Source organism: Pelodiscus sinensis, chromosome 23, assembly GCF_049634645.1.
Source record: "Pelodiscus sinensis isolate JC-2024 chromosome 23, ASM4963464v1, whole genome shotgun sequence".
In the NCBI taxonomy this organism is placed as follows: domain Eukaryota; kingdom Metazoa; phylum Chordata; order Testudines; family Trionychidae; genus Pelodiscus; species Pelodiscus sinensis.
This window is the reverse complement of record NC_134733.1, coordinates 19,954,209-19,977,049: the sequence shown is the minus strand read 5'-3', so window position 1 is coordinate 19,977,049 and position 22,841 is coordinate 19,954,209. Positions and strand designations below refer to the sequence as shown.

At 49.6% G+C, this 22,841-nt stretch overlaps 1 protein-coding gene across 1 annotated transcript in view; it reads right to left on the bottom strand.

The window, feature by feature from the left end:
* Window positions 1-22,841, bottom strand: part of PLCH2 (phospholipase C eta 2) — a 393,557-nt gene that overhangs the window by 117,878 nt on the left and 252,838 nt on the right. Inside the window, exon 3 of the mRNA XM_014574375.3 lies at window positions 5,005-5,151. Within this exon, the coding sequence (XP_014429861.2) occupies window positions 5,005-5,151 (147 nt within the window). The remainder of the gene's footprint in view (window positions 1-5,004; window positions 5,152-22,841) is intronic.

The following is a 22,841-nucleotide window of genomic DNA, read 5'->3' as shown; positions in this document are numbered from 1 at the left end:
GGGCTGTTAATGGGCACCCGTCCACTAGTTGCCTGAGCTACAAAAGCCACTGCAGAGATGCTGGAGGCTGGAGCTCACTGCTCCCATTTCTCCCCCTTCCTCCAAATCAGGAGGGTTTTGGCCACAGATCCCTGGAGCAGGCCGTGAGGCTCGGAAGGGCTGCGATGTTACAGATCCAGGCAGTGCTCTGGTAGCCAGGTCACGCCTAGCCAGCAGGGCGGGTGAGGCAGCATCTTTTATAGGACTGACTGCTGTTGGCGCGAGACACGCTTGGTCTACGCTACCAACTTCTGGCAGTAAAATGACATCACTCAGGGGTGTGGACAAGACACACCCCTGAGCGCCACAATTCTATTGGCCGAACTCCTGGTGCAGATAGCTCTAGCTGGACGGGAAGCCGGGTCTGCCCCAATGGGAGAACCTCCCCCCTCTGCATCGTGGTGTCTTCAATACGTGCTCCAACAGCGCAGCTGCACAAGCTGAGCAGTGTGGCTAAGCCCAGCGCTCTTCTTCAGGCCTAGGAAAGGTGTTCCCCCATCTCAGGAAAATGCCAGTACCGAATGTCTGCTCCCCGTGTGTTTTGCTGTGATGCTCCAAGACCTTTCCCTGACCTGAAGAAGAACCAGGAGTGGCTCAAAAGCTTGTCTCTGCCCCCAACAGCAGGTGGTGCAACAAACGATATTACCACAGCCACTCTGCCTCTCCTATATTACAGGCAGAGAAATGCCACTGAGCTGGGTTACGGCCTTTGCAAGCTCAGCCAACAAGGGACAGCGGCAGCAATAGAAGAGGCAGTTTCTGGTCTGTCCTCAACCGCCCTCTAAATCTTCTTGGCGCTGACTAACCACAGTATCAGTATCTATCCTAGTGCTTAGAGCCCTCGGCTCATATCCCTGGGGCGAGGCACTGTACACACACAACAAGTCAGACTTTGCAAGAAAGGCAAAAGGAGATTAAAAAAAAGAGAGAGATGAAGTAACTTGACCAAGGTCACACAACAACAGTGGCAGGATAAGAACTCAGATATCCCGGTTCTTAGACTAGCCACTGAACCACACTGCCATTCCTATATCCGAGCATCATTTACTCAGGAACTAATTCTTCCCTTTTTAGGACCTAGTCCAACTGATGATTTACATCTCTAGCTACCCGGCTCCTGCCTGCATGTAGGTTTGGGTGTAAATTACCAAGATATTGGTAACATTTGTCAACCTCATTCCTCTTCCCCTTGAATATACAAATCTTCATACATTAAAGAATGTCTGTTGGTTTAATGAAACAGCGTGTAGCATCCACATCCACTCAGAGCTAGCGCCTTCTATAATTATTTGAACCATTTGTTTCCCTTCTAAAGATCCTAGATCCGGAGCATCAAGAAGAGAAATTTTAACAATAAAATAAACCCAGTGCGGAATGTAATTTTGCAGATTACAGTGTCCTCCTGAGATTACCAGAAGTATGGCTCTCCCTAGAAGCAGACATCTGTTTGCTAGGGTATGTGTACTGTGCAGCCACTGAGTATATATTACACAGATCCCCACATGCCAGAAGTTTAAAGATTTAAAAAAGGAAAAGTGTTGCAGCAGGGCAAAAATCCAGACTGCATCATTAACCGTTTCTAGAGGGAAAGCAGTTTAGCTCAAGCTGACATACTGAGAACATTTAAAATCCAACACAGACTACAGTCTTGGGCAGATTTTCTTCATTTGAAATTAAACTACGCAAAAAGCACTGCATTTGTGTTTGGTTATATCCCTGCCTTGGGGGTTACTGTTATTTAGCAAGGGGGTGTGGAGCAGTGAGAAACGGATAAAGTGCTCAAATAGATCAAGCAAATGTCAGAAGAGGAAATGCAAAAAGACTTGACATCTGGTTTATGATCTAGCTACGCTGATGGCACAACTCACACCAAGAACAAGGTCAATGCCAAAAGCAGCCTTTAGTATCCCTAAGATACTTTGTTATGTGTGGTTGTTTTTAAAATGGGACAGAAATGTAACTCGTTGGACACTATCTAGGTGGCTTGGTGCACTAATGCTTGTAGTTTTACTGGGCCGTGCAACACAAAATTAAAAAAACTCTCATCAAGGAGTGCGACGAGGTGGACCAGGCTCTGAGGCCACCTGCTGGAAGCCCTGTGAACCTGCCACACCCTGCCTCAGAAAAAGGCCATCAACAAGTCCTCTAGGAGGCTAGAGTGGCTGTGGAGGAACCAGCCAATCAGGGGCCAGGAGGGTCTACAAAAGGAACTGCAGGACAAGGGGCAGCTCAGTTGCAGCCCAGACCTGGAAGGGAGAAGGTCAGGCCCAGACCTGGAGGGAAAAGGCTGGTACAATGGACAGCTCCCCGTGGAGAGCTGTTGTGAAACTATGATAAACTGAGGTAAAGTCCGGAGCCAGGGGCAAGAAACTATCCCTAGGAGGAAAGGTGCTGGAGGCAGCACTGTCTCCTGAGTGAAGAAAGAAACGGAGAGACTAGAGAGGGCCTGATAAAGTATCTACCCCGGAAGGAATCGTGATCTCACACAAGGCTGTGTGACTCGGCTGGAGGGCTGAGTGGCCGAAAAGGCTGAAGACTGAAGGCAGTGCAGGCACATGCACTCAGCCAAATGGGGGCGCTCACGGGAGCCACTCCATTACAAGGAGATACAGACTTTGAAAATACCAATTCCCTACATGTCTTTAACCAGCTGCCATTCAGGTAAAGTAACAAACGGTTACCGCTTAGTTTGAGAAGACGTGTGTGTGTTATATCTCTTAGGGTTATCATCTCTGCTTAAACACCCAGGCAAGCAATTCTAACTCATGCATGTAAAGGAATGGTTAGGTCTTCGGTGTGCAGTTTCCAAAGCTGGCTCTGAACATGGCGCCAAGGCAACAGGAGGCAGAAGGAAAAGTCTAGAGCTAGATTTCTGTAGAGGTGAAGTTCACTATTAAATATTCATTCTGGGGCATTAATATTAGTCATCTGTATTCCAGTCGACACCAGAGGCCCCAGCTCAGACTGCTGCTTCACTGTGCCTGGTGCTACATGAGCACGTCAGTGGCCATATTTTCAAAGTGCTCATCTACCGCCCGTGGAGCTCACCAGGGAGCAATGGGCGTTTTTGAAAAAAAATCAATGCCAAACCAGACGTAGGGAGGATTATTATTCCCATTTCACAGATGGAAAACAAAATCAGGGAAAGATTAAGTGACTTGCGAGAGGTCACAAAACAGCCCTATTGCAGAACCTGGGGATCGACCTAGATCTTCCAAGGGCTAATTCACGATGTCCCTAGCCACTATGCAAGCACTTCCCTAAGGTAAAGTACCCTCCCTGTGCATCGTTACACACCATCCAACAGGCCACACGCAGGGCCACAGATGGTGCCAACATTTACACTCCTATTTTTAGCTTTGAAAGGGGCAACAATAAGGTTAATTTGGTCCAACAAGTTCATTGTCTCCCTGCTCCTCCCAGTGACATGATGTTTGTCAGACACCTCTCTGCATTTCCTTGCCAGCACAGTTGCACACCTCTCGTGAAGCAGCTCTTGTTAAACAAATCATTGAAGCGGTCTCGTGGCAGGTTACCACCTGGGTCTGTGAAGCAATCCTTGCCTTTCAGTCGTTCACCCTTTCATTGGCATGGAGCAGCCACCGTCTGGTGGAAAGACACATAACACGCATGTCCACATTTGGGGGGAAATATGACCAGGTGGCTCCAGGTTAGGGAACAAAAGTCCTGACCCCGCTCCCATCCTTAGATCACAGGAAGATGTTGGGGGGGGGGGGAGCAAAAATGAGATCCAACATAAGCCAGTGGGCCGGGCATTGGTCTAGGACGGAGGAGAGCTGGGCTCTATGAATGACTCTGCACTGACCAACGGGGAGACGTTGGCCAAGTCCCCTCTGCTTCCCCTCCCACCTTTCGCCCCTCTGGTCTGTTTCGATCACAAGCCCCTCTCTCCAGCATCTAGCACAGTGGAGCCCTGATTTCAGTGGGGAGCCTCTCAACATGGCCATAATACACCCCCATGACACTGCGTGCAGACAAATATCAGCGCAGACAGCCAGAAGAATGCACCTGCAAAGGCAGATCCCGGGATCTGAATGGCTCCTGATTGTCTCTAACGTGGTCTTGTCTACACAGACTCGCTTGCAGGATTGGGGGTCTTTATTTGCAACCTATAATCCCTACCTTTCTGGTGCATGATAAACCCTACAAGCGCTGCCCCCTGGGTTCATCAGGTAACTGGTCCATGAGACCTTGGAGCCCATCTCCAGCAGTGACAGGTGCTTCAGGGAAACATGGCCTCCACCCTCAGTACGCCTAGCTGGCTGTGCTGCATGGGATAGGAATGAGGAGAGGAGCAACGCTTCCTTCTCGCACGCTCGTTTATAGAGAACCCAAACCTCCACCTGCAGGCACCCCCCTGAACCTGGGGTTATCCACACAGGATTTCCTGGGAGCTCATCTCTAAGTCTGTCAGGTTAGCGTGGCCCTCAGCTAGCAGCAGGGTTCGTACCAGTCACACACAAGTCCTGCCTATCCAGCCACAGCATTTGCCTTGGTCACCTTCCATGTTATCAAACCCCTCGCGGCAGGCCTGCCAACTGAGGGGGGAAGGAGGGTAAAGGAGCAAGTGCCTTGGGGTCTGACGATTCTAAGGGGCCCAGGGCTCCAGCTGCTGCCACAATAGCAGCGGCCAGAGTCCTGGGCCCCTTTAATTTGCCGCCAGAGTGCGGCACCGTGCGCTCTGTGGCACCACCTGCTCCACAGGGCTGTGAAGGGTGGGGGGAGGGGCTGGCACCGCAGTCCAGGCGACGCTGAGGGCTGGCTGCCCTGGCCCTGCTCCTTCCGCCTGAGGCCCCGCCCCCTCTGGGGGCCCAGAGCCAGCTCCCCCCCCACACCTTGCCCTGGGGCCCGCTGTGGCTGTCGGCCCCACTGCCTCATGGTGGCTGCTCAGCGCCAATGCAAACCTCTCGTACTCAGCAGAAAGGCCCAGCGGCCGGCACTCACTTTTGGCTTTCTCATTCTTGCGCGATGGTCTCCAGCGAATACACGACTTGTGCTCATCGAGGTAATAGAACCGGACTAGCCCTTTGGAACTGCCGCGGAGTTTGATCATCTGGGTGCCAGCTTGCATGGAGCTCATACATCTTTCCACTGCAGAGAGAAATGAAAGGCAGCCACATTAGACACGGGATCTTCCCGTCCCACTTTGTTTGTAAAGTTGCCATCAGGCCGGACATTGGGGAAAGGCACAATGCACAGTGAGGCGCCCAACTCCCCAGGAAGCCAACGCGGGAGGTTCTCTGGCCTCGATAGTGCAGGGAGTTAGACCACATGATCACATGGGTCTCTTCTGGCCAACAGCTCCCTGCCATGTCTGTGAAAAGCTCCTCCTACACATCTAAGGTGGAATCCGCTCCCGCACAGGAGGTCTGCACATGGACCAAGCAGGACTTTGGTTGACTGTTACGACATCTAAGCCTCCTGCTAACTCTGAGTAGGGGGAGTTTCACCCTTTAGATCAAATTAACCACAGATGTAAAATTGGTGTAATTGTTACCCCAGGGGAGCTACATGGACTTACACCCGCTGAACAGCTGACCCTTAAACTTCCAATTGTCTCTTTTGTCAACTCAGCTCCCTCCCATTTCTCAGTGCCAAGTCAGAAGCTTTGGGCAGCAGCATCCTCCCGTTAGAAATAAATTCACTTCCTGCAAAGTGGCTGAATTAGCATCCTGCCTACCCAGAGCCCAATTAACTAAAGGGGAAAAAAATTAATTACCCAACTTGGCCACGCAGCATACAGCAAATATTCTGGAACACTATAAATAATTCACAAAAGCCCTTAGCGTACAAATTGCTTTAGAACTAAACTGTTTTTTCACTGTGGAGGGGAGGCATTAAAAATTAACTGCACAAAGGTTATTAGAAACACACACTGGATGCAATTCATTTATTTATTTATTTACGTATTTATTTATCAAAAAGGGCCATCTGCTAAGATGGAGCCAGCCTCAGAGGCTACATTCTTAGGAAAGAGGCTGCAGTTACCTTCTGCGTGATGTCAAGTGCTTTGTACAACAGCCAGAGAGCCGCACAGCTGAACAAGGCATTCCAAAACAGGTCCCCGCCTCCCTCAAGATGCTGCTCTTCAAAGGCGCAAACAACAAACTTAGCTGTATCACTGCCCTTCCTGCAGCCCTTTGCTAGGAACTGACTGCACAGCAAAAGCTGCGAGTCAGTTTGATGTGATTATTACTAGAGTTTGGCATCGGTTTGCAGCGCGCCACAGTAATGATATTGTCACCCCGCTCATTCTTATTACGCATTAGGGACACATTTAAACGGTTAACCAACAAGCCTGGGCTAATCAGTTAACCTTCACAGTTATACATAAGGCCCTCCCTCCACGCTGCTGCCTCTGTATCAGAGGCAGCAGCATGGGGTGGGGAGGAGGAAGAGGAAGCGGGTGCTCACAGGGATCCAGCTTTTAAGCAGGCTCCCTGCAAGCACCTGCTCCTGGGAAGCCACCTTCCCCCCCACCCTATGCTGCTGCTGCCTCTGATACAGAAGCAGCAATGAGGAGGGGCAGGCAGGAGCCTGTAAATGCAAGGAGCTGGTTTAAATGCGAGCTCCCTGCTCACACAGAGCTACATGCCTCCCCCCCCCACAGTGCTGCCTCTACATCAGAGGCAGCAGTCGGGGGAAGGGCAGACAGAAGACATCTGCCTTCCCATATGCCCCCCATGTGTAAAAGTGTAACTGCCAAAAATTTCAGTGGTTACATGTTTACAAAACCCCCTTCATTTTAACATCCCTATTATGCATCATATACTTTTGTAAGGTTTTAAAAAAATCCCTAAATGCATCACTCTTGGCATGGCTGGGAATGAGATGCTAATATTCTCAGACTCACTCCATGTTCATGGGCCATCTGAGGTAAGTTAGTAGAGAAAAGTGAGGCAGATTGGTTCATAAAACCAGCAGTAATGAAGCAGTGGCTAAATCTGCGATGGGGTGAGTTTCTAATGCGCCAGCTTCAGGGCTAGTACTTAGAAAGGGGGGCGATAAAGATGCAGTTGCCTTTCTTTGAATGTTCCGGTTACAGCTCTGAGCTCTGAACTCCAGCAGACAATAAAACGTTCCCGTCTGCTGCTGAACGGCTCTAAAGAGGATCATTAAACGTGGGCTGCTTACAGCTGTGACAGCCTGATAGCAAAAGGCAGCAGAGGCTAGTTTCTCTAAGAATGTTTAATCAAGGTGCTCACAGCCTGGGCCCAAGATATCTAAAAGATCAACTAAAGCCCCAGGGTGAAGATTGTGATCAACACACACTGGGATTTTCCACGGTAAGGGGAAATAAAGCTCATTGGGGTAGGAGACAGAGCTTTCTCGGGAGCCGGCCCAAATCCATAGACCCTGGGGACGAAGAATCCAAACCTCTCCTCCTTCCCCTCAGTGCCAGGCACAGTTCCTTGCCCCGCCTCCTCTCACAGACAGAGCAATAGTGATAGAAATGTAGCCATATTAGTCTGGTGTAGCTGAAACAAAAAACGGGACTGGGTAGCACTTTAAAAACTAACAAGATGGCTTATTAGGTGATGAGCTTTCGTGAGCCAGACCCACTTCCTCAGATCAAATAGTGGAAGAAAATTGTCACCACCATATATACCAAAGGATACAATTAAAAAAAAAGTGAACACATATGAAAAGGACAAATCAAATTTCAGAACAGAAGGGGGAAAGAGAATCCTCTGAACTGACATTCATGCTTAAATTCAACACTTTACGCCTAAGTTTAAACAAAGACATTAATTATCTTACCAATTACAAAGATAGCTTCCCCAGTTAACACCTCTAATATCATTAGCTCACAGACATTTACCTTTCCCCCCATTCCCCTTCTGTTCTGAAATTTGATTTGTCTTTTTCATATGTGTTCACTTTTTTTTAAATTGTATCCTTTGGTATATATGGTGGTGACAATTTTCTTCCACTATTTGATCTGTGGAAGTGGGTCTGGCCCATGAAAGCTCATCACCTAATAAACCATCTCGTTAGTCTTTAAAGTGCTGCATAGTCCTGTTTTGAGACAGAGCCATGTGTGTCATGCATCATTTAAAAAAATCCAAACCATAAAACAAAATAAGTCTGCTCAACTGCACACGCTTCTCCTCGGGGAGATGGGGGAGGGAAGGAGAACAGAACAGAACAGAACAGATGTTAGTCATGTAGCTTGATGCCCTAACTGGAAGGTGCTCGGATACCCCAGAGAATGTGAATTGTCAAAATAATGTTGCCGATGAAATTCCTTTCTGTTCGTCTGTCTGTCTGCTTCTCAAAGCTGTGATTCTTTCCAAGTTAAGAAAATTCTACAAATGTTGCATCCAATGCAGAAGTAAAGGTACCTCTATCGATATAACACAGGCCATCCAACGTCATGGGGGGGGGGGCTATCTTGCTGTACTGTACTTGTGCAATACAGATTGAACCTCTCTAGTCTGGCACCTCGGGACCTGACAGGTGCTGAACCAGAGAATATACCAAACCATGGGAGGTCAATGTTGTCTAGCAGCATTACCAACCCTTCCACTGTTTGCTGAGCTCCTAAGATGACATTTATGGTTAAAATAGGGCTAAATAACAGCACAGAACACTGACAGCTGGGACCGGTGGCTGTAAATAAACTTTATGGGACTGCGGGAAACTTGGCCACACGCATGATAAGTGGACGTCCGGCTAACTAAAATCAAGCCGGACCACGCATGTTGCCAGACCAGAGAATGCCGGACTAGAGAGGCTCAACCTGTACTTTTATTTGTTATTCATGGAATGGATTTCCAGAGGCAACAAAAGGAAGCTAGGTGTTAAGTGCCTAATTGCCACTGAAAGTCAGGTTAAGCTGGAGCATAACTGCTCTTGCGTATTTGAATATCTACTCCCCCAGCTGGCCCAATTGGTGCAGGAGCTCCTGTAATAAGAGTTTTGTCCAATGATCATGTTTTGACTTTGACTCAAAGAAGCCAAGATTCAAGGGTGGGAGAGAGGGAGAAAAAAAAAGAGATTTAGGCTCTTTTAGGTTAGACCATTAATACTCTGGAAAGCCAAAATGGATTATCAGCTTTTCTTCTCCTCGCTTCTGTGGATTAACTCGAGTCAGTGAACCACAAATGAGTTGCTAGAGCTTTTCTCCTTCTTTCGGATGGCTCAAAACACCCTCTTTTGGGGCGTACTGGAGACAGCGTGTTCCCCACACCACACTCGGATACTGTGCTGACGGAGGCTGTAGCCAACTCTTTCCCGTGGGGCATGAAGAGGGAGTGCCGCAATGTATCCCCGTTCTTGTCAGAGTCAGTCGCTTAGCTGTCATCTGACAGGTTATATTTTATACCAAAATGTTTTCTGAGGAGGGGGATGGAGCCCCAAGAATGATACTCACACCGATCATTTCCACTTGATCTGCAGTCATAGTGAAGGCTGCTCGAATCGAATGAATAGAAATTAGGAGGGGCCTGCAGGAGTGCTAAGCAAGTGTAATTATGGCAAGATATCAGGAAACTTTTCATAATTAACCTCCCATTAGGGCCCGGAAGTCCTTCCACCCGACCTGCACAGTGGCCTGCATGACGGGGAGGCAGAAGATCCAAATTCTCTTCCTGCCCTTGATTTCCTGCCTGACCTTAGCAAGCCACTAAATTCTACGACATCTTGTTTCAACTGCTCCCACCCCATCAGAAAATGGGGGGAACCACAATGCTCACCCGCCTTCGTACAGCATTTGGAGCATTCTCACTGCAAGGGAGAGTCAGACACCCCACGTGATTCAAACCCCCCAAGCGGGCAGGTGTGAATTTGATGATTCAGGCCCCATCTTTCAACTGGTAAACAGTCCCATGAGACAAGTACCAAGGGAGTCTACAAATTCCACATCAGCAGAGCATCCAGAGGTGCCTAAACCCTGCAAGCTAAAAACGAAAAACCAGACAACGTCAAATCACTTTCTTGGGCCACTATCAATTACTTTGAGTAGACAAATTGTCAATACGTCTAGAGAATTTCGACTTTACGTCTTGTGGGCTCGTTTGTTCACTTTAAAGAAGTAAATTTGGGTGGAAGTGTCTGTTTATTTATAAATGACACAGGCAACATAATCCCTTGTATTTAAAAGCTGGTCTCTAGACCTTAATCAGAGCACGCATGAGCAACGTCAGTCCGTGCGGTCACACTATAGTTCCCACTTATACAGACATGCAGTGTAGTGCACAGCCCAGATCTTACTGGGATTCACTACAGTGCCATGCTACAATGCTTCGGGGAGATTCACTTTCCCGATTTGGTCTCAGATTACAATAAGCATAAAGGTTCCTATTACAGCCCGAGGAGAAGAGACAGGGGAGCAGGCAAACAGGCTCCCTTGCAGAAGGGACAGGCAGCACTGAAAGGTATCTCCCAACAGAAGTTCAGATAAACGCATGCGGAACAATGGTTGCATCGCCTTGATGCCATTCCGGAAACTCGAGCTATATGGTTACCGAGCTGGAGATCACTCCAGTTGTGATTATTTTAAAATGTATCCAACCAATGGCTCTTTCGGAGAGGGTCACTCGCTCCTTCTGCGGGACTGCTCGCCAAATCCCCCCACCGTACACAATGCTGCCGGCAATTCTCTCTGATTTGAAATAACGCACCACTCCCGTCTGATGGCTCACTGCACACATGCAATTACTGTTTGCATGTCAAGCCCAGAGTTCATACTGAAGCACCACTTCAGCCTGCCTGGGAATTTCTCGGTCTTGCTTTGCCGTCTGAATTTTATAGACAGGCAAAGGGGAAAGACAGGCAAAGAAAGTGTCTATAGACAGGCAAAGAAAGTGTCTCGTTCATGCTTTAGGGGAAAGAGAACAAGCGAGAGAGCCAAATTCCTACTCGAAAGGAGGGGTGTGCTTAGGAGGCCTGCGAGTAGCAGAGAAGGGGTGTGCTAGAGAGAACAGAGGAATTTCTGGGGTGGGGAAGGGAGCCCAAACACACAGACACAAGCCTTTCTTAGGCACCTCCAAAGATCTAGAGTTCCAAATGTCTAGAGGTGATGTTAAAAAGTCTCAGAGGAGCAGTTGTGTTAGCCTGTAACTTTAAAAACAGTGAGTAGTCCCGCTGCACTTTAGAGACTAACGCACACACACACACACACACACACACACACACACACACACAATCACAATGAGCTTTCGTGGGCAAACTCCACTTCTTTTGCCCACAAAAGCTCATGATAATATATATTAGTGTCGGTCTCTAAAGTGCCACAGGACAACTCATTATTTTTAGAGGAGATGAGGCAGCTGTGCAGAAGGGAGCTCCATGCTGGTATTTACACCAAGGACATTTACCAAGGTGGAAAAATCTTTAAACTGTAACGGAGGAGGTGGCTAAATATTCATATTCGCACAGAGCTCAGCTCGCTTCCTGAGCTGCTCTTTCTGCCCTGTCACTAACCCCCGCGCACTTTCCTGCAAATGTTAATGCAGCTTCCCAGTACCCCTGTGATCCAATGAGGCCGTCCCATTTTACACACTGAAAACCCCAAGCAGAGAAAGAGAGGACTCAGTTTGCCACAGGGCAAAAAGCCAGCCAGCAGCAGCGCGAGGACTAGACACAGGCCCTACTCCTGTACACTAACGGGGATGAAAAAGGCTCTTGCCAAGCAAGTTTCAGCTTGCCACGGTGCAGGATGTGGCAGCCCTAGAGGAGCAGTAGAGGTATGTCTAGACTGCGGCGCTATTTTAAGATACCAGGGGGCTCTCGAAATAGCTATGCCACATCTTTTGAACCAGCCCGTTATTTCAAAATCTATTTCGTAATAACGGGCTTGCTATTCTGACGTCCCTGTAACCCTCGTTCCATGGGGAGTAAGAGGCATTTTGGAATAGCAGTTTATTTTGGAATCTGGTGCCGTATATAATCTGTTTTGAACTTAGGTAGAAATAAGATACACAATTTGCGGAGCTCAAACTGCCTATCGTATTTCAACCTTGGGGTGCAGTGTAGATGGGCCCTCACTGAGTTTTGGTGGGAATAACAGGACGTTACTAACGCCCCTGAGGATCTCCCCACATGTGAGACGAGGCCCCTAATTCTGTGATTGTGACTTGATGCATCTCTGACCTCCCTTTCTCAGGAGCTGTTTCAATAGCATTCTTCTTCATTCGGGGGCGGGGAAGGGAGAACGCCTGTACTGGCTGCAAAGAAGCAGAGGGAAGGGAGCAAAGGGGAATCTTTGCCCCTCAGATAAGGTTTGTCAGAACGTTCAGGAACAGAAGGTGGCCTGGTTGCAAGATGCCTCACGCAGCTTTGCGAAGGGGACTGGCTGTGCTAGGAAGGTCGGATGCCCAGCATCCCACAGCTCTGCTGAACTTTTCAGCCCAGCTTTGTTAACAGAGTCTGACTTGGAAACCTACAAAGTGCCTCTTTCTTGTATCCTGCCTGACAACTGCTCAGCTGGACCCTGCAGGGGGTAGCGAAGACAGAGAGAGAAGGAGAGAAAACACGAGCTTAACAAGAGTCAGATTTCCCTTTCAGGGATCTCAAAGCATGTGATACATGCCAGCCCCAAGCAGCCACTGCATGGTCTAACGCCCATGCCTCCTGGGTCAGCCTGTTCCTTCAAAAGAAGAAACCAAACCAAGAACTATTCAACTCCTCACACAGCCAGTGCGCAAGTCACCCCGGGGGTCAGCTAACAAGTGGTACCATTTTGAGGGTGCCATTGTGGGAAGTTTTGTGGGCAGTAAGGGTGTGTCTCCACTCCACCTGTAGGTCGAAATAAGCTACACAATTTGAGCTCTGTCAATTGCATAACTTATTTCGAAATAGCTTATTTCAAAATCAGGAATGTCTGCACTGCACTTATTTGGAAATAGAGCGCTCTTCCTTTGACTTCCCTTACTCCCTGAGGGTTACAGGAGTCAGAGTGAGAAGTCCTCCAGCGTGACAGTATTTCGACACTATTTTGAAATAACTTCCAGCTGTGCAGATGCGGACTAAGTTATTTTGAAATAATGTTGCTGTGTAGACGTACCCTCAATCCTCGTGGAACGAGGTTGACTGGGACGTTGGAATAGCAAGCCCATTATTTTGACTGCATTTTGAAATAATGGATGTGCTGCTAAGACACGGAAAACATTATTTCGGGATGCCAGAGGTATCCTGAAATAGCGCCGCTGTCTAGACGTACCCTAAGAGAACAGCGACTAAATCCAATGTAGTCATAGGCTCCAATTCCCCACAGGGGGAGGCTGGTTTTACACAGCGGCAGTCCCATTGCCCTCAGAGACATTAGCGCCAATTTCCACTGGGGGGCGGGGTGAGGGGAGAGGAAGGATGCCCATGTGTAATTCAGAGCCTGGTGGTCTCCTTTGGCTGGGAATTCTGTTCCAGTGAAGGACCACAGAACAGGGGCCCTTAAAAAGCCAGCCCACAAGCGATACGATGGCTTCCTGGGAGCTACCCGTTCCTGGCAACTCACCGTAGAGCGCTCAGGGGAAGGGCCCAGCGTTCCTCTCCTGCCTGCCCCATAGAAGTTCGCCCCGAGTTGTGCTACTACAGACACTTGATGATCTGGCTGCAGAGACTGACTTTTGCCGCCGGCCTCAGAGGCCCCTAGGCGATGGCCAGGCATTCGTCGCTACACCAGCTATTCGACACACGGATGCGTTATTTTAAGCAACCCCTGTGCCCTAGAGTCTTTGAGGCTCTGGATCCAATGGAAGTGGAGGACAGATGCCGGGCAAATGCTTGTCATTGCGGCGGGAAGTCAGAGCGGGGACTCTCCTTTTGCACAATGCCCGGGCTGCGGTTCGCTGGGTAGATTCCATTTCCGACAGAATGGGCGGTTGTGTTGCAGTGACTGGTACAGTCGGTGGCAGAGCTGTGGGGACTCAGGTCACTGCTGCACCAGGCCCAGAGGGCCGCCTTGAGAGCCGTGTGCACAACCTGGTTACAGGACCCAGCCCAAAAAAACCCACTGCCTTCCTCCGACGTCTTCAGCTCCCTTCTGCCTGGTTTCTCTTGGCACGCCTGTCTCCCTGCTCCCTCAGTGCTGGATAAACGGGTCTCCTTTGTCTCTCCACAATTCCTCACCCTTGCGGCGCAAGCCTTCTGCTCTGATGTTCCTGCCTTCCTTAACTCACGTCTCATTTCCAATCCCAGCTCAATTCTCCTCCCCACCAGGTTCTGAATTACGCATGGGCCTCCTTCCTCTCCCTGCATCCTGCCCGCCCAGTGGAAATTGGAGCTAATGTTTCTGAGGGCAATGGGACTGCAGCTGTGTAAAACCGGCCTCCCCCTGTGCGGAATTGGAGCCTATGACTACATTGGATTTAGTCGCTGTTCTCTTAGGGTACGTCTAGACAGCGGCACTATTTCGGGATACCTCCAGCATCCCAAAATAGCGTTTGTGGCTGCTTAATCCTGCACGTGGAAGGTTGTACACGTGGTACTATCCAAAGCCAAGTGTACTGGATGGCCTCCATTCCTGAAGTGCACCCTCATTAACGAAGAAAGGCTAAAGGGAGGAGAGACAATGGAAACCCAGCAATAACATCGAAAAAAGCTTAATTTGTGGGCAAGCTGGTGATTCCACAGTTGCTGCATCCAGCTGGAGCATGCAGTCAGCCCCCTGGTGACAGGGGCAATGCCGAAGCAGCGTGCCCAGCTCACCCTGGTGTTTCTGGCAAGTGCAGAGGCAGCTCTGATCAGCTTTCAAGCAAACCCCGACCCAGGATTCCTTGTAAGCAGTGGATCTTTATTGTACATGACAGAAGGCTCTGTAGGCAAACCCCCTTTCTACAGAGTCTCAGTTACGCCTGGGCAAACCCACTTGTTATCAGGTGACAATGCACCCATGTAATAGGAGGCTCTGCTGCAGTGCAGTACAGTAATGTGATAGAACATTTACGAGACCCTTTCCAGCCACACGTCCTCCTTTAATTCCCTAACGAGCAAGAGCATTCATCCAGGGCAGAATTTCAACCTTGAGGTCAAAGGATTAGGCTACGGCTCATCGGCACTTACAATTCAAAGCCCAGGCAGGGATCTGAATCTGGGAAAAGGCACCAGGGGCCCCTTCCAATGGACATGGGCGAAGGATTCCGTGAGCTGAAAACGGGCAGCTTGAAAAAAGACAAGGCAGGAGGAACAGGTCACCTGGCTTTTTTAACACCCAATCTGCTCCGTCGACCGACTTACTGTATGTTTTGGAGGGACGGGGGAAAGCTACGACAAACACAAATGATGGGTGTTCAGAAGCCTGTGTGCTTTACCGCGAACACATTTGATTCCAGCAGTCAGGGAAGTAAAAGTGAAATTGAGTCCAAACATCCTTGAGATGCTATTGACTCTTTCACAAAACTAGAGAGGTGCCATGCGCTCCTAAAGCAACGCAAAGAGAAAAGAGCATCCTGCTGTGCGGATGTGTGCCAACAGCCTTCTCCCCACCCCAGCTATGGCTAGACAAAGCTGTCATTAAATAAGATTGAAATGTGAAAGCCTTTAAGACCCTATTATCTCGAGCAATTAAGCAGGAGGGACTCTGACATTCCCTGGCTTACCAATTTGGCCCATTTTCCATTTCGGCGTAGCCACAATGCTGCCACCAATCCAGAAAAACTCCTCGGCCAAGCGGGCGACCGAAAACTTATTCTGAAGCAAGGGAGATTTGGAGGTGTCCATGTTGGAGACAAAAGCGGAGCCTCTGAATTGTATGCAAGGGCTCCAGGCAGCTGCTCCCTCCCCCTCCCAGCAGAGGCTGATGTTCTGTGGGTGCAATTTCCCGTACAACACCATAAAAAAAAAGGTTAAAAAAATGTCTTCAAGCTAATCAGTGAAAGGAGGAGTCCGATGTTTCTTCAGGCTGTTTTGTTACAGCAGTTTCATGGTTTAATTGAGACTCTTCCCATCTGCTGCAAAACTTTGAATTTTGAAATACTCTCCGTTGTCATTCTATGTGATGGGGCTTTTCATCTTGCCGTTAGGAAGGTGTTTTCCAAGTTTGCTGTTTTAAAGAGGCAACACGAGGGGCTCCGAGGGTCCCAGAGGCAAGGCAGCGTTTGAAAGAATGCATTCAAGGTACACAGAAAGACCTCTTGAACACAGTTTTGTGTCCTTTCCAAAAGTCATCAGCTGTTGGGAAGCCAGCATGCCATTACACAAGCCCTCCTCTGTCGGGAGTCTGCACTACCCTTCCCCCTTTCGACTGCAATTTTACGCACAGGTGAATTTATCCCTCACGCATGCTGGATTTGTAACCTGCTTGGAAGTTTCATTCATGTGAGGACCAGCCTCTGTCTCCTGCACCCAGGAACAATAATGTCTGTCAGAATAAACACAGAAGATGCTGCTCAGCACAACTCCCCCTCGCAAACACCCTGGCCTTGCGCCGCGAGTCCATCCAGGTGCCCAAATTCTTCATTCTCTTCCCATCTCCTTCTGCTCCCACAGCCGTCGCTTGGGGCTTTGTCCAAGTCTGGCTTCAAACCTTCCTCCCTTTCAAGGCTCAGAGGAACCTTCTGAGGTCTCCCATCGGCACGTTTCGAAGAGGAAGACTGTTTGTCTCCGGCCAGGGGAAACCACACACAATCCAAACCCAGCAACACATGGCCGCCTGTAATCCTAAATCCTCCCTACGCACTAATCCGAAAGCTGTGGCTTCTGCCCTATCCCGTCATGGCATTTCGGGGACACGTGCTCCAGCCGTAGAAAAAGGAGAAGAGGGAGGGAAAGAAAAAAATCCCACAGCAGCAAACCATCCTCCGATTATTTTTCCTCCAGTCTAAATTGGCAGCCTCTCTCCCCCAGCACAACCCATTCAAGAGTGCCAAGCCCTGATGAGCTGACAGGTCCACAAAAGACGCCTGCTCAGGACACCAGCCAGCACAGCCCAAGCACAGCTCACGGGGAGAGGAAAGTGCAGCCTGAGTGCATGGAGACAGGCAGAGCTCAGAGCTGGAAACAACGTTATTTTAAACTAGAAAGCTGCCTGTCCCAGCCCGGGGGAGCCTCCCGATAGAAACGTCACCTTCCACCTTCAGAGTCGCTGCACTCACCTTTTGGGACAGCGCCAAAACTTTTGTGCCTACAATAGAGCAGGGACCCAGCCTGTTTATTCCCATCATCCCTGGCCTAGCTGGGGAGGCTACTATGCCTCTCACCTCTTCCGTGGCAGCAGAGGGGTGAGGGGAGAAAGGCGTGAGAAGGGTCAGTTCTACTTAAGAACGTCTCTGGGGCCCTAGCAAGCCTTTGCTTAAGCTACTGTATTGCATATGAAGCAGCACCAATTCAATATCCTCTACTGCTCATGCACAGCTCAGGGGCGCTCCAGAATAGCTACACTGTCTAGACTACAGCCCTCTTTCGAAAGAGGGATGTAAATTAGACAGATTGAAATTGCAAATGAATCCGGGATTTGAATGTCCCGCGCTGCATTTGCATAATCGCGTCACGGCGTTCTTTCATATTTTGAGGAGTACAGGATCTTTCGAAAAAGGCTTTTCTTTTCAAAAGAACTGTGTCTAGACCGCGGTTTCACTTTCGAAATAGCGTTTTCGAAAGAACGCCGTGACGCGATTATGGAAATGAAGAGCGGGAAATTCAAATCCTGGCTTCATTTGCAATTTCGATCTGTCTCATTTAAATCCCTCTTTGGAAAGAGCGATGTTGTCTAGACATACCCATAGATAGAAGTGACTCTCTAAAAGGAGGGAGTTGGATGGTCTTTTTGCCTCAAGTCCAGAGTTCACATCCCCGGGGAAGGCCACCACTTGGGATGGGGCACTGGCCTCCCAACCTCACCCCATGTGGAGAGCTGTTCTTAGCAGGATCGAGTACAACCGGCACAGCACTACGGGGAGATTGCTGACTGGCACTGGGGGGATGTTCATGGGCGTGAGCTTGCCACAGACACCTTGCGGCTGCCTGTTGGTCAGCCACCCAAGCCACATCCTGCCTGCTGTCTCACATCCGAGAGGCAGAGGATTCTGCACCAAGTTAGAGTCAGGACACCTGGACGGGAGGGGGGGTCAACAGCTGGCTCTGCCACTGACATAAGCGGATGACCTTGGGCAAGTCACTTTCCCCTCCCACCTTCTGGATCTCAAGCTCCCCACCTGAGGAATTGGAACTTTCTTTGTGGAGTGCTCAGGAATCTATGGATGAAAACCAGCCATATCAGACCAAGAGGCAGGGACCCTAAAGGAAGTTGAGGGCTTTTTGAAGGGTTAATTGCCCGGTGGTCAGGGTACCTGTCTGGGACTTGAGAGAACTGGATTCAATTCCCAGCCCCATCAGATACTACTGGGCTACTGCACAAATCCCAGCTCTCTGGGCCTCAGCTCTCCATCTGTATAATGGGTACAATAGCATTACCCTGCCTCACAGGGCTGTTGTGAAGGGAGCTACATTAAGGACTTAGGTGCTCAGCTGCTACTCTGCTGGAGTATCAAAGATGCCCGACACCTACGATTCCGCCTATGCTTGCATCAATGTGTAGGGTGCCTGTAGTCACAGGTAGCAGGGAACGAGTCCAGCAGCAGCACTAATAATAGCAAATAATAGCAGTGTAGGCCAGTGTGGGGGGGCTCTGTGTGGGCATGTCGAGGGCTGTGTAGGGAACACACCATAGGGCTCAGGTGGGTAAGGCCTCCTTTCATCTCCAGCCTGGTCTCCCCATCTACACTACCATCTGAGCTTGCAGTACCGGACCTCATCTTTGTGTAACCCAAGTGTCCGTACCCCGCGGGGTGTTCTGCCACATGGTAAGAGTTAGGGCTGGGCTCACCCCCCCCAACAAAGATGGGGTGTCACATCAAGCACCTTCGGGCCTGTCAAGGCTGTTCCCCACTCTGGCATGATGAATGCAGAAGTGGGGGCCCGCAAAAGCAACCTCAAGACCTGATCTCTACAGGATTTGGTACAAAAACTCCCCCCAAAATCCTAATACCAGGATTTTGGGGAATCCGCTGCCACCATCAAGTGCTGTTGAACCCACAAACGGGTGGACACTTGAAACCAACCCCAGGGCTCCCCAAGCTCTTTTCTCCAAAGAGCTTGAAAAGAAAAGGGAAAATACAAATTGCAGTCTGTGGCTGCTGTCCCCTGTCAGAGGCATGCAGATCCCACAGATAGATTTTCCAGGACACAGAGCTGAACCGATACCAGGTTAAAGAAAAAAAAAGAAAGAATTTTTATTATTAAAACAATACCCCAGTTACAAGCATAGTTGGAATGGCTAGATGGTAAGAGCCACCAATTTATATACTGTCGGAGGATTCCCCCATGAGCCAAAACTTAGTTGTAAAAGAGAAGAAAAAACATTTCTAACAGCACAGACATCAGATCCAAATTCCCAAACCAGAAAACAATAAAACCTGATGGATTTATCTAGACTTTACCCTACTTACACATTTTGAAGAGTCTTTTTCTTGGAGAGAGACATGTCTTCTGTCTCCCTCAGTATCTAGAGAGCAAACTGGCTCAGAGACAAAGGAGGGATAAGTTCAAAATTCCTTTGTCTCGGTTTGAAATCCCTATCCACATTACTACTGTCTGAGCAGATACCTGGCTAGGTACAGAGGACAGAGTTAACCCCTTAGTCCCCAGGCTGCTGGCCATCCCTCATGGTTAGGACAGGGCCCCACTTTTGTGGCACGTGTGAATGCCTGGGGAGAGGCCAGGGCTGGCAGTGCCCAGAGGTGCTACATCATGGGCAAAGGACTGGACTCGACGACCTCTCAAGGTCCCTTCCAGTTCTCGTGTTCTATGATTCTAGGGCAACTGACTGGCCAGGCACGCGGCGCGGCAGCATTTACAGCCGGGACTCCTTGGAGCCAGCATTAACCATTCATGCGGTATCACCGGGGACAGGGTGGTGGGACGCAGCTCCGCTCGCAGCAGTGCCCAAGCCGGAACAGCAGCCCTGAGGGAGACTGCCCTTCCTGCAAGCGGGCTCCTAACCAGCAGCCTTCCCATATTTGATCGGGTCTCTCCAGAGCTCAGAACTCAGACCTGCGGGCGATTGTGAGCCCTGTGCGGGTGAGGTGCGGAAAAAGCCATCTTCATATCAGGGCCGGCTCGAGCCATTCCTGCGGCCCGGGCAGCAGGTGCGCGACGCGTACACGGCTCTGCCCCCGGGCGCACGGTGCATGTGTGGCCCCGCCCACCAATGCACTGTGCACTTTACAGCTGCAATCAGGCGCACGGCACCTGATGGCAGCTCTAAGGGGTGCTGTGTGGCCCCTGGCCTCGGGCGTGCAGCTGCCTGGCTAGCCCCCCCCTTAATCCAGCCCTGCTTCATATACAGCCACAGCTAGATTTGTAAGACAAGCGTAGAGGAAGCCTTTATCTATGTAATCGGCGTCGGTGACATAAGTCCTTCAGGCCACTTACACAGAGGATCACACAGAGCAAAAATATTTTTTAAATGCAAACCACCTCCCTTCCATCCACTGCTCATGCAGGGCAGGCGCTAGGCAGCCATGCAGGGAGGAAACTGGAACTCCAAAGGGTTAAACCCCTCTTCACCCTGAGCTGAAGTACTTAGGACATAAGCCTATTGACAGGGGTTTCTATTCTTACCTCACTTGACATCCTTAGAAAAAAGTCTTCCTCGCGTGATCCCACGCACAGCTTTAACGCCTCGTTTCCATGGCACTTCCAGAAACTTCCCAGCAGGCACCCGAGGCTTTTCATGCGAGGAACAGTATTTTGGTTTTAAACGGTGGTGTCCAACTTGGCCCTCGCTGGCCAGCAGCAGAACTCAAAAGGCCTCAGGAGGAGGGCTGGGGTGTGGGGAAGTCTTGCTAGAGAGGCCACTTGGTTTTAGGAAACTCAGCTCCTCGTCTTTTAGAGCAGCATGGGCACCTCTCAGAAGATAAATCAGGATCATGTAAACCAAGGGCAATGAAGGGAGACCCCTCAGGGCGAGTGGACGCATGACACAATACCCCAAGCACTGATGGGTGACTCTCCAAAATGATGGTTCTGATGTTTCATGAGATTTCTAGACACTCTCCCCCCTGCCAATTTTTTTTCCAGAGAACAAAGAAATACAGCTCATGTAGCCCTTTTGCTTGTTATCCGTCTCCAAGGGACAGCAAAGAGGGCATTCACTCATGCCACCCTAGAGGTCCTAACCCTCAGTTTATTGATGTGTAATAAGATTCCAGAAATGTCCCTCTGGGATCTGAAACATCTGTTGAGTCCGTGTTCCTGCTTTGATGGCTTCAGAAGCATGGTCGAGTGCTTTTTTATTCTTCCAGAACAGCATCGGGTGCAATTATATTGGGTTTCATTGTCTGTCATTGGCCAGTTTTAAAAGTACGCAGCTATTTTTCTCCCTTCCTCATGTACATGTGACTTTACAAACTACACCCCAAGTGCTGTCTTTCAGCTACTGAGATCCTCCATGAACTATAGAGCTAAAAGGAACCATCAGCAGCAATAAAGGACATTGGGGGGGGGTTAATTTATTTTTTTTCTGTGAGAGTTCTAACTTTTTTCTCTTCTGAGAGAAGTCAGCCCATGTGCTGGTGACAAATCCATCACTGAGTTGGCCACTGGGTCCCTCAGAAGTACAGCGACTGTCAATGCTGTAGCCCTCTCTATGGGAGGCAGAGGATTAAGGACAAAGAAATGCGCCAGGGGACCAAGGCTGTTAATTAGTAACATTTGTAGGATTGGTTCCTTTCTGGGCAATGCAACTGCAACCATGCACATTAGTAAACTGACGTATGTTATTCCCAGTCTGGATACCAACTAGTTCTCTCGGACTGAAAATTCCCTGGGCTGTCACTTTCGACTCCCGGGGGGACAAGTCCCCACAGCTGTCTGAAGACACATGCGGAGTCTGTCTGAGTTTCCTGCGCCCCCAGGTTCATGAATTCACAGGCTGAGGCGGTGTTTTCGCAGGACCAGCTGGGTCTCAGCAATACCATGACGGTGTATAAGCTGCCTTTCCCCTAACTCAAGCAGCGATGTGTCTTTAAATGAACTTCAGCAGGAACACGATCAGAGCAATAGCCGACTGCACACTGCGACACCAGATGGGCAGCAGCGCTAAGCGCTCTAATCAATCCAGGCTCATGACTGAAGCCACAGATCTCCCCCCGAGCAGGTGGGGATTGTGTTGTTTACTGTCTCATGCACACTCACCCTGTATTCAACCCAGCAGGAGCTAAGCCAAAGCCCGGCAACTTCATGCAGAGGAAGCGCTGACCTAAGTGGCTGAGCTATGTCCCACAATACACCTCTTTAGTTCGCACAGCTGTAAATGGCACGCCGTCCCGTTGGGAGCAAGGTTACAGCTGCAGCCCGACACTCTCCACTGCGTTCTGCAGCCTCAGACAACTTCGGCTGTGGAATTAGTGACGGGGAAAACCTCCAGAGGGTCACTTCAGAGGAGCAGCCCTAAGTTTGCAGAGCGCCCGTGATTTCAGCCAAAGTTACGAATAATTAGTCCCCTGGTGTCTCTGCTAGAAGCGTGGCACTTCTGAGCTTTGGCAGAAACGCAGGGAAATTCCAGTTGTTGAGTAAACACACAACTAGGTAAGTATGTGAGTGCGAGCCGAGCCTTGTAAAACCCTGCTTCATCAGTCTCCTGTTGGGTGAATAATTTGTTACAACGGAGGCAATTTTCATGAAGCAGTTTTCTTGTCATGGCAGAGGCCAGGTAAGCAGATTTTGTGCCTGGGATAGGGACATTTCCAAGGTGGATTATGACAAATCAAGAGCCAGCCAAGATCTCATTGTTGTGATGGGGCTACACACTGTAGTCACTCAGCTGTCCACAGTGACACAAC